The sequence below is a fragment of the Gorilla gorilla genome, chromosome 21 (assembly GCF_029281585.2).
Source record: "Gorilla gorilla gorilla isolate KB3781 chromosome 21, NHGRI_mGorGor1-v2.1_pri, whole genome shotgun sequence".
Lineage (NCBI taxonomy): Eukaryota > Metazoa > Chordata > Mammalia > Primates > Hominidae > Gorilla > Gorilla gorilla.
In genome coordinates this window covers 75,956,440-75,969,336 of record NC_073245.2, presented here as the reverse complement: position 1 = coordinate 75,969,336, position 12,897 = coordinate 75,956,440, and the positions used below count along the sequence as shown (strand labels likewise).

Sequence of the window (12,897 nt, the reverse complement as noted above, 5' to 3'; positions counted from 1 at the left end):
GGGGAGTCAGTGGGCTTCCTGCGTTCTCGGTGCCTCCCGTGGCCTGACGTGAAGGAGAGAACCTGAGCTGTCAGGATCAAGAGCAGGCACTGGCCTATGGACCACAGCCTGGAGGTCTCTCCTCACTCCCACCAGCCTGCCCACTCCCAGACTGCTCAGAAAACTGACCTGTGGCCTGGGGCTGCTCACAAGTGTGTCTGGCCAGGTTGAGCCCCTGCCCGGTGACAGAGGTGAGTCCTCCCACCCAGGCCTGCTGATCTAAGGCCCTGAAGCAGCAAAGGCTCGGACAGCCGTTCCCAAGCCCAGGGACACCCCTGGACATCAGGAGTCGTCAGCTGCGCGGACTGAGCCCCCACCTTGGCATCCAACAAGTAATTGTACGGCATGAAGATGATGTCGGCTTGCTGCTTCAGGTTCCGGGACAGGTAGTAAGGGCACACCCTGGGAAGGAGAGAGGAGAAGATCCTGTGAGTGCCCCATGCAGGGGACGGTGCCCCGAAGCCGCCATGTCTTCTGACCCGGAAGGAGCCCTCGTCCTGCACGTAGGGCCCAGGTGGGAAGCTGCTGTCTGGGACGGATGGGGAGTCCACGTCAGTTTCCAACCAAGGGATGGGGAGTCCATGTGAGTTTCCGACCAAGGGATGGGGAGTCCACGTGAGTTTCCGACCATGTAAATTGTCGTTTCTTTAAAAACTCGATGGAAAAGTAAAACCAACCCTATTCCTGGATAGAAACAAACACAACGCAGAACCACTAAGAAAAAGCAGAGCTGGGCCGGGCGTGGTGGCTCACTCCTGTAATCCCAGCACTTTGGGAGGCTGAGGTGGGCGGATCACAAGGTCAGGAGATCGAGACCATCCTGGCTAACACGGTGAAACCCCGTCTCTACTAAAAATACAGAAAATTAGCCGGACGTGGTGGCGAGCACCTGTAGTCCCAGCTACTCGGGAGGCTGAGGCAGGAGAATGGCGTGAACTTGGGAGGCAGAGCTTGCAGTGAGCCGAGATCGCACCACTGCACTCCAGCCTGGGCGACAGAGCAAGACTCCGTCTCAAAAAAAAAAAAAAAAAAAAAAAAAGCTGGCCGGGCATGGGGTCTCACACCTGTAATCCCAGCACTTTGGGAGGCCGAGGCAGGTGGAACTCTTGAGCTCAGGAGACTGGCCTGAGCAACAGAGTGAGACCCTGTCTGTACAAAAAATACAAAAATTAACCAGGCATGGTGGTGCGTGCCTGCAGTCCCGGCTACTTGGGAGGCTAAGGTGGGAAAATCGCTTGAGCCTGGGAGGCTGAGGCTGCAGTAAGCCAAGATTGCAACACTGCACTGCAGCCTGGGCAGCCGAGCGAGACCCTGTCTCAAAAAAAGGGGGGGGGGGAGGTTTCCCCCTCAATATAAGAAAAGCTTTATTATAACTTGAATCTCTGAATCTATAAGAGGTAGACATAGGAGACATCTGCTGTCCTCAAAAGAACAAGGCCGAGCTCCCAGCACCAGCATGGGAAGCTATACCCACAACGCGGAGTGAAAACAGCCAACTGCAGGACAGTCTGTGCAGACAAAACTGTGCGTGCTTCTGCACAGACACAGGCCTGCAGGGCTCCGTCCACACTCCACGGTGGCCACCGGGGATGGCTGAGGGCCAGGGAAGAGAGAGACAATTTTTTACTCTGTCTTCCTCAGAGCTGCTTAAACTTTTTCGTACTGGTTGGTGGTTAGTTTCATAATTTAAAAAGGAACAAAGAAAAGGGAAGAAATATATCCGGGCCTCCACAGGTCACAGGAGAGCTGGGCCATGGAAGGTCAGTGGTCGTGGCCTCACTGAGGGGTCTCACCTGTGCTTGCTTCCGCTCTTGACCAAGTCCTCGATGTCCAGGATGGGGCTGGCCAGCTCCTGCTCCAGGCTTTTTTCTGCAGGTGTGAGGCAGGGGTAAACACACACCCTCAGGGTTCACTAAGTCCCAGACCACAGGGGGATGGCCAGGACAGAACGGCTCCTACACGGCGGGCAGGGCTGGGTGTCCCCCACCAACCGTGAACGCGCCACAAAGCACCCACTGAGGGTCTCAGGTGCCCAAGAGAGGCCCCCACCCGAGTGATCCCGAGGGAACCCGCCTCTGCCCACAGAAGGCCTGAGGTTCAGGGTGGACCAGACGGAGGCCAGCAGGATCCCGAGGGTTCTACGCATCCTCTCCGAGACAGCCCAAGACAGGACAGGAGTGGTGGCTACACTCAACCCTCCTCAGGGCTGGGAAAAACAGCCCCTCAGGCTATTGCCCCAGGCCACAGAGGCATCTCCCACAAACCCCTGCAGGTGTCCCTGTGATTAGCACCGTCACTCAGCTTCCCTGCCAACCACAACAGGCCCAGAACTTCCAGCTAAGGGAGAGCCAGGTTTTCTGGGCTAAACGGTGGCCCACTCCCCTCTGCAGCATGGCAGCCCTGGCAAAGGACACTGCCTGTACTGGCGGAGAGGCCCCGGGTAGAAAAGGCTACAGAAGTCAGAGTCTGGGGGATGTCCTGCCCCTCCCTTGCCTCTACAGTACAGGCCCCCCAAACTGGAACCACAAAAATTCCCTAGGGAGCTGCTTAAACACAGACAGAACCAGAGACCTCTTCTAACAAGCACCCCAGAGTCTCAGGGCAGCCACGTGGGGCAATGGGGCCTCCCCCAGCTCCCGACTCCATCATGGCTGCTTTGTGCCTGTCCCCAGGAGGTGCCAGGCCCCCCGAGGGCCAGGACTCAGCTGCAGAGGCCAGAAGCGCACACACACGCACACGTGCACATACACACACACATACACTCACACACACCAGCGATGACCCAACCCCAGATACTCCCAGGGATAGCAGGGAAGGCAGGGGAGGAAAAGCACACCCCTGGGCAGCACCATAGCAACAGACCAGCCAATCAGCAGGCACTGCTGCACAGCAGCACTTGCCAAACCTTGCCTGGCAGAGAGCTGAGGGCGGGGCGAGGACAGGAGCTGCGAGGGGAAGGGGGACGAGGGGCGGGGCTGTCCCAGAGGCTCTGCCCCAGGCTGACCCCAAGCTTGCTGTCTCCAACCAGAGTCCTCACAGGACGCAGGCCAGAAAGGGTGCCAGCTCTCCAGCTGTCTCCTCATTCGCCCAAAATACCTGCCTCCCTTCCTCTCAGACCCCTCCGGGAGCTGCAGCCCACTCTAAAGATGCCCAGGCCGGTGCAGGTGCTGCAGACACCCCCTCACAGCCTGTCCGGGTGGCAGACAGGATGCGAAGGTTCACGGCTAGGCAACCTCCTGCCAGGTCGGGCAGTGAGAGCCCAAGCCAAGCGGGACAGGCAGGGGCTGGCCTGTGTCTTCTTGGTCTGAGTCCACAGGCCTGGAGGAGGAGACAGATGGGGGCCCCAACACCCAGAGGCCTAACACGGACGGAAGCAGCACCAGGAGGCAGTCAGAGGCCTCCCCACCAGGTCCCAGGCCCAGCATCCCCACCAGGTCCCAGGCCCAGCATCCCCACCAGCTACCAGGCCCAGCGTCCCCACCAGGTACCAGGCCCAGCGTCCCCACCAGGTACCAGGCCCAGCGTCCCCACCAGGTCCCAGGCCCAGCAGCCACCGGGGCACTGCCCTTGTCCAGGACCACGGCTGGCCAGGCCCATGCTCAGAGTTCCATGCTATCCCAAGGACCCCCGCTGCGTGGGACTGGGGACACCCAGCAGGCACTCCTGCCCTGGAAATCCAGGTGAGGACCTCGGAAATGACGCCTGCTTGAGAATTTCCAACAGCACATCTGCCCAACCCCCCGTCCCAGAGTCACGTCCCGCAGGCATCACCGGGACGAGCCAGCAGCTCCTGTCAGGGAACCTGGGGGCACAGAGGCAGAGCCCCTTCTTAGGACCACCAAAAAGGCCTGGACAACTACACATCAAGATGACTGAGGGTCCTTGGTGCCACCAGACCAAAAACCACAGCGAACAAGAAGCAACACAGAGGATGTCTCCAGCAACACAGCACATGCCTCCAGCAAGCGGGAGCCTCCCTGCAGGCCCATGTTCCGCCCACCCTGTCCCTCCAAGGGCCAGGGCCCAGAAATGCCTGGTAGTGGGTCATGCGGGACCACCCAGCTCAGTCTCTGCCAGGGGAGCGCCGCCCTAAATACAAGAGCAGTTTCAGGGTCCTCAGTCCTGGCACACTGAGCACTCAGCAAACAGGAGTGCAGAAAGCAGCCCACAGGACTGCCAATGCCTTCTGAGTGCTCCGGGGCCACCTCACCTGAGGCTTGAGCCCCAACTGAGGCAGGAAACAGAGGGAACCCTGATCCCACAGAAGCACAGACCGCGCCGACTGCACAGATGCCACCCTCAGGTCACAGAAACTGTAAGGGCAGCTGACGGGGGTGCACCCTGCCACTGTCTCTAGGACCCCGTGATGAGCCCCAGAAACCCTTGACATACCCGAGGGGCAGCCACGTGGGTGGAGAAGCACCCCCAGCCCTCACAGGCTGTGGCCACGTGCAGTCACAGGGCAAGCTGCCCCGGCCGGCTCCTGTCACTCACATCCCGTCTCCAGAAGAGGCCCCAAGGCCTCCCGTGTTGGACCCACAGGACTCAGCCTGGAGTCACACTCAGGGCCGTAATTTTCCGCAGCAAGGTCAGCACAGGAAAAAGACACACGGGGCAGGGTCGGGGAGGCCAGACACGGCTTCCAGGACACCCTCCCAAGATGGTACGGAGCACCTGCTGCTGGGCAAGCAACAAAGTCCCCGAAGAGAAAGCCGGTGTTCAGCAAAACCCCTACTGTTTGCACCAGCAGGTTAGGTGCAGGGAGCCCCTCTCATCAGGAAATGGAGGGAGCCTTCCCAAAATCCAAGGCCCCAGGCACCAGCCAGAGGCAGTCTTGCCGGCTGGCTGTCTCAGACCACCGTGTGAGCTCTTCCACACAGAAGACTAACATGGGTGGCCCTGAGTCAGAAGACAGGGCCCAGGTACATGGCTGCACTGGCCGCCCCAACGGGCAAGCACAACCAGGCTGTGACACCACTGAGCTCCACCCTGAGAGGCTGCACACACTCCAACCCGACCCTGGTCCCACCGAGCTGCTTGTACCTTCTACGTTGTTGTAGAAATGACAGGAGCGACTTGCCACCTTCTTACGGCACAAGTGGATCTGTGGGAGGAAGGGCAGAGTGTGCAGCTGAAGCACGGCCAAGAAAGGACCCAAGCCAGTCCCCACCCCCACCAGGTCCTCCCCTGCAGTCCCCCAGTGAACTTCAAACCCTAGCCCAGCGGGAGCACAGCCTGGGGCTCTGGACACCCAGCAGCACTCGCCTGTCGGACACTGAGCCGGAGCGGGAGCCCAGGAGCCTACCTGTATATGGTTACTCTCTTGTTTCTTCACCTCAGGATGGATGCACAGCTGCTCCCGGGAGCCCAGCACACACACCTTAGGCCTGGTGGGAGAGAGCACCGTGGGTCGAGGAGGAGCTGTCTCCAACACCCACAGCGTGGCCCTGCAGCGTGAGCTGTATGGAGACACGCAGGAGCCTCGGCGGCCAGAGGAAGCGAGCATAACTGAAACGTGGCCCGGGCGTAGGAGGGAGCTAGAAGACGAGCGGGGGGACTGGACAGAGGGAGGAGATTCGACAGCTTCCACAGCACCCTGCCACTGGTCCGGCCACAGGAACCCGACAGAACACCAAGACTCTGCTGGGCTCTGACAAGCAGCAGGGCCTCCTCCTACTTCATGTGCAAAGCTGCACTGGGGGCCAGCCCTGACCTACCGCACAGCTGCTACAACAGCACCTGCAAGGAGCTCAGGACGCCCGCCCAAGGTCAGCACACAAATGCAAAGCTGCTTCCTCACAAGCAATGGGCATTGGAGACAGCCCGGGCCGCACCCCACCCCTGGGCACCAGCGCACCGCACACTTCGGGGGAGCGTCTAGAAAGACCACCACCCTCCACCACAGCACAGCATGGGCTGTGGACCCAGCACCATGCCAAGCTGGTTCTCTTGAGGACCCCGAGACAGGTGTAAACTCGTCTGACCCACCGGTAGGAGGTGTTCCGAAGCTCGTTGATGACCTGCGTGAGTTGCGAGTGGGTCCTGGAGGCGTAAATGATCTTTGGGATGTCCGTGTAGCAAGCTGGCCAGACACAAGCAAGCACAGAAGTCATGGTTCTCAGACAACGTTCTCACGTGTCAAAGGCAGGTGGCATTCGGCTAACTCGGCCCTGCAGACAGCCAAGAATCTGACACCCCAGATACTGGTTTATCAAAAATGGGTGAAGTGGGCATCTGCCGTGCCCTAATTCAGCAAAAAAGCCCAACCCTAGGTTTACACCCACGATGGCGAGAAATTATACAGCACCTACAAAATTCTCCTTGAGTTCTGCTTGAGAGACGGCAGGAGTCCCCATGGGCCCACCCCACCCTCAGCGCCATCCCTTGCCAACCATCCCCACAGGAGGCCAGGAGAGGCCTGGGAACTAGGGTCACCTATGGCGTCTCCAGCAGCAGCAGCAGCGTTGCCCCAGGATGACAAGGCCCGATCCGGGAAAAGCTCTCCTTGCGCCCTCTCCGCAATCTTGCGGGCAGAGATGCCGTCTCGGAGGTGTTCTCGCCAGGCCAGCGTGGTGCACAGCAGGCACAGCGTCTTCCCTGTACCCGTAGGGCTCTCCAGGATGCCATTCACCTTCTGAACGGAGTTCGGAGCAAGGGTTACGGGGAAGCCAGGAAGAGGCGAGGCCACACAAGCTTCCCTGAGACAAGCTTCGGCAGCCAGCGGGCAGCTCTTTGCAGATGCAGAGGCCACTGCCAGGTGGCGAGAGCCCTGTGGGACCGCGGAGAAGTCTGCAGGCAAGTCCCACTCTTGCCCTAAAGTGCGTGAAGCAACTCAGCCACCATTACCAAACGATTTGCAGAACATTACCCAAAACGCGACACTATTTTTCAGCTTAAATAGTAAGATGACTAATTAGGTGTCAAGTCTCAAAATAGGAAACTGTTCTGCGTTTCTGGATCCAAACATTTATGCTGTCCTATCTGATGTCCTACATACGAGCTCTCAGACAGGGACCTGAGCAGGAAACTCGGGGAGGGGAAGGGTGTGAGCTGGGTACAAGAGGGCACCTCAAGGAACCCAGGAGAAGGCAACCTGCGCCACTGCCACCTCCCTGCACCCCCGAGGTTCAAAGACCTTCCAAGTGAGGCTGGCCACCGGCTGCCCCTCTAATGGAAATGCTTCCTCCTGACCCATGAATACCAGCTGCTCCTCAGAGAGGCCCCCAAGGCACTCCTAAGTCTGTCACCCTCAAGGACTGTAGGGAAAAGAGAGATCAGACTGTTACTGTGTCTATGTAGAAAGGGAAGACATAAGACACTCCATTTTGACCTGTACCCTGAACAATTGCTTTGCCCTAAGATGCTGTTAATCTGTAACTTTGCCCCAACCTTGAGCTCACAGAAACATGTGTTGTATGGAATCAAGGTGTAAGGGATCTAGGGCTGTGCAGGACATGCCTTGTTAACAATATGTTTACAGGCCGTATGCTTGGTAAAAGTCATCGCCATTCTCCAGTCTCGATAAACCAGGGGCACAATGCACTGCGGAAGGCCGCAGGGACCTCTGCCCTGGAAAGCCGGGTATTGCCCAAGGTTTCTCCCCATGTGATAGTCTGAAATATGGCCTCGTGGGATGGGAAAGACCTGACCGTCCCCCAGCCTGACACCCGTGAAGGGTCTGTGCTGAGGATTAGTAAAGGACGAAAGCCTCTTGCAGTCGAAATAGAGGAAGGCCACACTGTCTCCTGCCTGCCCCTGGGAACTGAATGTCTCGGTATAAAACCCGATTGTACATTTGTTCAATTCTGAGATAGGAGAAAAGCCGCCCTGTGGCAGGAGGCGAGACATGTTGGCAGCAATGCTGCTCTGTTACTCTTTACTCCACCGAGATGTTTGGGTGGAGAAAAGCATAAAACTAGCCTACGTGCACATCCAGGCATAGTACCTTCCCTTGAACTTATCTGTGACCCAGATTCCTTTGCTCACGTTTTCTTGCTGACCTTCTCCCCACTATCACCTTGCTCTCCTGCCGCATTCCTCTTGCTGAGATAGTGAAAATAGTAATTAATAAATACTGAGGAAACTCAGAGACCGGTGCCGGTGCAGGTCCTCTGTATGCTGAGCGCCGGTCCCCTGGGCCCACTTTTCTCTCTATACTTTGTCTCTGTGTCTTATTCATTTTCTCAGTCTCTCGTCCCGCCTGATGAGAAATACCCACAGGTGTGGAGGGGCTGGCCCCCTTCAAAGGACGATCGTTTTTACTTGTCAATCCTCTCTCCGACCCCACCTGGAACACCAGCCCTTTTTATGACAGACGCTGCCTCTGGCCCGGAGGGGCCTGGCTGGAATGGGCGGGGAGAGGGAAGCACACCCCGTCCTGGCTGAAGCTCCACCCACCCGCAGTCCTTTCCTCGGGGCCTGTGCTCTACCTGCTGCAGACATTCCAGGACCTTGGTCATGTACTCCTGTTGGCATTTGTAGGGCTGGAAAGGGAAGTCTACGGTCACACCATTCAGGACTATCTTGGGCATATCAGCCTGTTCTCAGAAGGGCACAGAGCGTGGCTGAGGGGCAGGCTATTCGGGTCTGTGCGAAAAAACCACTCCGAACATCTTAGGGTCTCAGGCACTCCTGGTAAGCGATGCGAGCATGTGCACTGGGACACAACGCTGTTCTCTTCGAGAATCCCTATGGCACAGACCTGGGAAAGACAGTAAGACTCTGTTTGTAGACAGCCTTTGTGGGTACCGGGCTACTTTCCCAGGCGTTTCCATCAGTCCCTCCTGCGGAGAGGGTTGGAGGGCAACCCTGGTATATCCCATCTCAAGGAGCTGGCGGGGCGAAGATGCGAAGTGGCTGGGCCTTGCCTTATCCTCCCGCCCCACAACTCCGTCCTTCTCTGGAAAAGACGCCCACAGTGCTGCAAGTTCCGCCTGCAGTAATGCCGCGACTTCCACGAGAGCGTGAGGGCTGAAGAGGCAAGCGGCACCCCTCCCGGCCTCACCAGGCGCAACGTCAGAGCGGAGGGTCTGAACCTCCGGCCCTGCCTCTCCAGCCCTCTGCCCTCCTGGCTGGCTGGAGTCCATTCCCCATCCCGCCCGGGTGGGCAACCAGATGCAGCCAAAGTAGCGAAAGAGCATGCCGGGATGCCAACCCGTGCAGCCCTCAGCAAATCACTCAACTTCTCTAAGCCTCAATCCCGCCTAGGAACTGGGACTAACAGACCAGACGCGGACACACTGAATGTCGGCCCTTCCCTCCAGCCCTGGTCAAGGGCTCAGCCAACGCCGCGGCGCCAGCGCCCACGAGCGCAGGAAACTACAGGTCCCAAAATGCAGCGCGGCCAATCCGCCGACCCGCGGCCCCGAGGGAGGCATGGGGCCTGCCGGGAGCTGTAGTTTCGAAAAACCGCAACGCGCCTACGAGCCGCTCGGGTAAAAGAACCACTTGTAGGGTCACTGCGACTCACTGCTCACTTGTCTCCGCGGCGAACCTTCCAGAACCGGGGGCCCTCAGGAACTCAACCGACTCCAGTCGAGGGCCGCCACCCGTCCCCAGCTGTCAGCCAGCTCAGAGTTTTCGCGGGCAGAGGCGCGCAGTCGGCGCTGAGCCCACTGCACTTCCGCCCCCACTTCCGGTCCGTTGCTTTGTGCTCCCGGCGGAAACTGTTCCCCCGCGGAGGGGGTCCGCCTGCTCTTCGGCTCCTCCAAGCCTACGCGGCGTTTTGCGCGTTCTGTGTCCGGCTCCGCTGGCCAGTGAACCTCACTTCCATCGCCCACAGGCAGAAATCTGGGGTCCCGCCCGTCTCCTCCCTTGATGTCATTCCCCCACCAGGGTCTGCGTTCCACTACCGCCTCTCTAGGCCGAGCCACCACCATTGCCCGGAGAGCTGCACGGGCCTCCTCCCCAGAGGCATCTTTTCACTGCTCGAGTGTGAGCCGACCGCTTTCCTGAAAATTTGAAAACGGCTGCGCCTTGCCCAGGACCCGGCTCCTGAGAGCCCTGACCGCCCCCTCTCCTTCCTCTCCTGCGTTCCAGCTTCTGCTCGGCTCACTGTCCCGCAATGGTCCCGGCGGGCCTCCCTGAGTCCCCAGCACCCGGCACTGGCTGGCAGCAGGGCTGACTCCAAGAGCGAGGCCCGCACCGTTCTGTGGCGTCAGCCCAGCGTCACGGATGTTTGTCTCGGGCGGCCGCAGCTCCCATGCCCCAGAAGGCCCCAGGAGGAAGTTGGCGCTGCGTGACCGCGCACGGCCGGCAGGCAGCACTTCTTCGTGGCTTCTTCATGGCTGTGTTTAATGTCCACTGACGGCACATGCGAATGCCATGCGTGCCCATGCTCACGGGTGTGAGATAGTGCTCGGAGAAGCCCCAGCACTCACTGGCACCCAGCCCCATGTGCCTGTTCTGGTGAAGGAACTGCAGGCTGCCTATCTGAGACTCGGCAGGGAGTCGAAGATGAGGAGACCAGCCATACACACTTGTTGAATGAATGGGCACCAAGCACAAGTTTCAGTGCCCCCCATACGTGCTGATATGGTTCGGCTCTGTGTCCCCACCCAAGTCTCACCTCGAATTGTAATCCCCACGTGTGGAGGGAGGGACCTGGAGGGAGGTGGTTGGATCATGGGGTCAGTTTCCTCCAGGCTGTTCTGACAGTGAGTGCTCAGGAGACCCGATGGTTTAAAAGTGGCAGTTTCCCCTTCTCTCTCTCTTTCTCCTGCCGCCATGTGAGACCTGGGAACTGGGACTAACATAGACTTCACCTTCTGCCATGATTCTTTTTTCTTTGAGACAGAGTTTTGGCTCTTTTTGCCCAGGCTGGAGTGCAGTGGCACAATCTTGGCGCACTGCAACCTCCACCTCCTGGGTTCAAGTGATTCTCCTGCCTCAGCCTCTCAAGTAGCTGGGATTACAGGTGTGCACCACTAAGCCCGGCTAATTTTTTATATTTTTAGTAGAGATGGAGTTTGACCGTGTTGGCCAGGCAGGTCTTGAACTCCTGACCTCAGGTGATCCACCCGCCTCGGCCTCCCAAAGTGCTGGGATTACAGGCGTGAGCCACCGCGCCCAGCCAGATAAGTCCTCTCATTGTCCACACTTTCTGGGTGAGAAAGTGAGGCACAGAGCGTTGAGCAGATTGCCCAGAGCCTGCTCAGGAGCCGGGAGTTTACCTTTTGCAGCCACACATCTCATCTCCTGAGAGCAGTGGCCAGAAAAGGCTGTGCTGTGGACTGAGCTGAAGTCTGAGTCATCTGCTCCTTGCCAGCTGCTATAGGAGCATGCTGGCCTGGGGTGGTCAGGAACTCCTGTACCCCTGCCCTCCTCCTCTAATTGCTGACGTAGCCACAGCTCCAGCATACAGCAGGTGCTTGACAGATGTCTGTTGAATGACTGAGTGTCCTGCTGAGATATAGGGCTCCTTCTAGGAGCCAGAGTTAATTTCTTTCTTTCTTTTTTTTTTTTTTTTTTTTTGAGACAGAGTCTTGCTCTGTCGCCCAGGCTGGAATAGAGTGGTGCGATCTCGGCTCCCTGCAACCTCCACCTCCTGGGTTCAAGCGATTCTCCTGCCTCAGCCTCCTGAGTAGCTGGGATTACAGGCGCATGCCACCACGCCCGGCTAATTTTTGTATTTTTAGTAGAGATGGGGTTTCATCATTTTGGTCAGGCTGGTCTTGAACTCCTGACCTCGTGATCTGCCCACCTCAGCCTCCCAAAGTGTTAAGATTACAGGTGTGGGCCACCATGCCCAGCCAAGCCAGAGTTAATTTCAAGAATGCAGAGGTCTGATAAAAGTCACACTTTATGGAAAACATTTTTTTTTTTTGAGGTGGAGTCTCACTATTGTTGCCCAGGCTGGAGTGCAGTGGTGGGATCTCGGCTCACTGCAACCTCTGCCTCCTGGATTCAAGTGATTCTCCTGCTTCAGCCTCCAAAGTAGCTGAGATTACAGGCACCTGCCACCACACCTGGCTAATTTTTGTATTTTTAGGATAGATGGGGTTTTACTATGTTGGCCAGGCTGGTCTCAAACTCCTGACCTCAGGTGATCTGCCCACCTCAGCCCCCGAAAGTGTTGGGATTACAGTTGTGAGCCACTGCACCCAGTCAAAACATTTTTTTAACTAGCACTAGTGTGCATGTGAAAAACATCTTTGAAATGCTCATGCACTTTCTGCATTTGATCTTGGTGAGAAGTCAAAATCTGCTCCAAGTCCTGGCACTATATTGGGGCAAACAGTCAGTACAGCTATTGTGTGCCTGCTAGCATGCTGTCATTACTCCTATTGCGTGTGCCTGCCAGTGCACTGAGAGTCAGTACACCTATGGCATGTGCCTGCTAGTGTGCTGTCAGTACAGCTGTTGTGTATGCCTGCTAGCACGCTGACAGTCAGTATGGCTAACAGTCAGTACCCCATTGCGTGTGCCTGCTAAGGTGCTGACAGTCAGTACCCCTGTTGTGTGTTCCTGCTAGTGCACACTGTGCACATCTACTGTGTTCCTGGCACTATGCCATGGGCTTCCACACACCTGGTCCCTGTGCTCCAGATGAGGACACAGAGGCTCAGAGAGGGCCTGGCCAGAGTCACAATGAGTGTGAGGCATTGCAGTGCTCTGAGCCTGACTGGGTGGGTCCTACCCCACCCACATGAGAAGACTCTGGAGGTCCCAGAGAGGGCTACTTCTCTTGATCCCTAGCACCTGAGCTCCAGCACCTGGGGCTGGAGTCTGCCTGAAGGATGCTGACCATCCCCAACTGCTACTGTGGTGGCCAACAGGGAGGACACAGCTGCTGTGGTGGGCAGCTCTGTGTGCCTCTCTGCCCTTCTTCCTCCTTCCCAGAGCTGGCTTCCTAGGAAT

The 12,897-nt window shown here is 57.8% G+C and overlaps 1 protein-coding gene across 16 annotated transcripts in view; it reads right to left on the bottom strand.

Moving 5' to 3' along the window:
• RTEL1 (regulator of telomere elongation helicase 1) overlaps window positions 1–10,243 on the bottom strand; it is a 43,905-nt gene extending 33,662 nt beyond the window's left edge. For 11 of the 16 annotated variants that reach the window (XR_010132348.1, XR_010132349.1, XM_055372675.2 and 8 more), the window contains exons 1-8: window positions 9,509–10,243; window positions 8,469–8,740; window positions 6,475–6,673; window positions 6,028–6,121; window positions 5,345–5,426; window positions 5,083–5,143; window positions 1,833–1,908; window positions 357–441 (exon numbers count right to left, since the gene is read on the bottom strand). Coding sequence is in view for 12 of the 16 variants with exons in the window: in XM_055372675.2 (XP_055228650.2) it covers window positions 357–441; window positions 1,833–1,908; window positions 5,083–5,143; window positions 5,345–5,426; window positions 6,028–6,121; window positions 6,475–6,673; window positions 8,469–8,570 (699 nt within the window). In the remaining 4 variants the exon portion in view is untranslated. The other 5 variants (XR_010132350.1, XM_063702448.1, XM_055372678.2 and 2 more) reach the window with 4 other exon arrangements.
• Window positions 10,244–12,897: the final 2,654 nt, after the last annotated feature.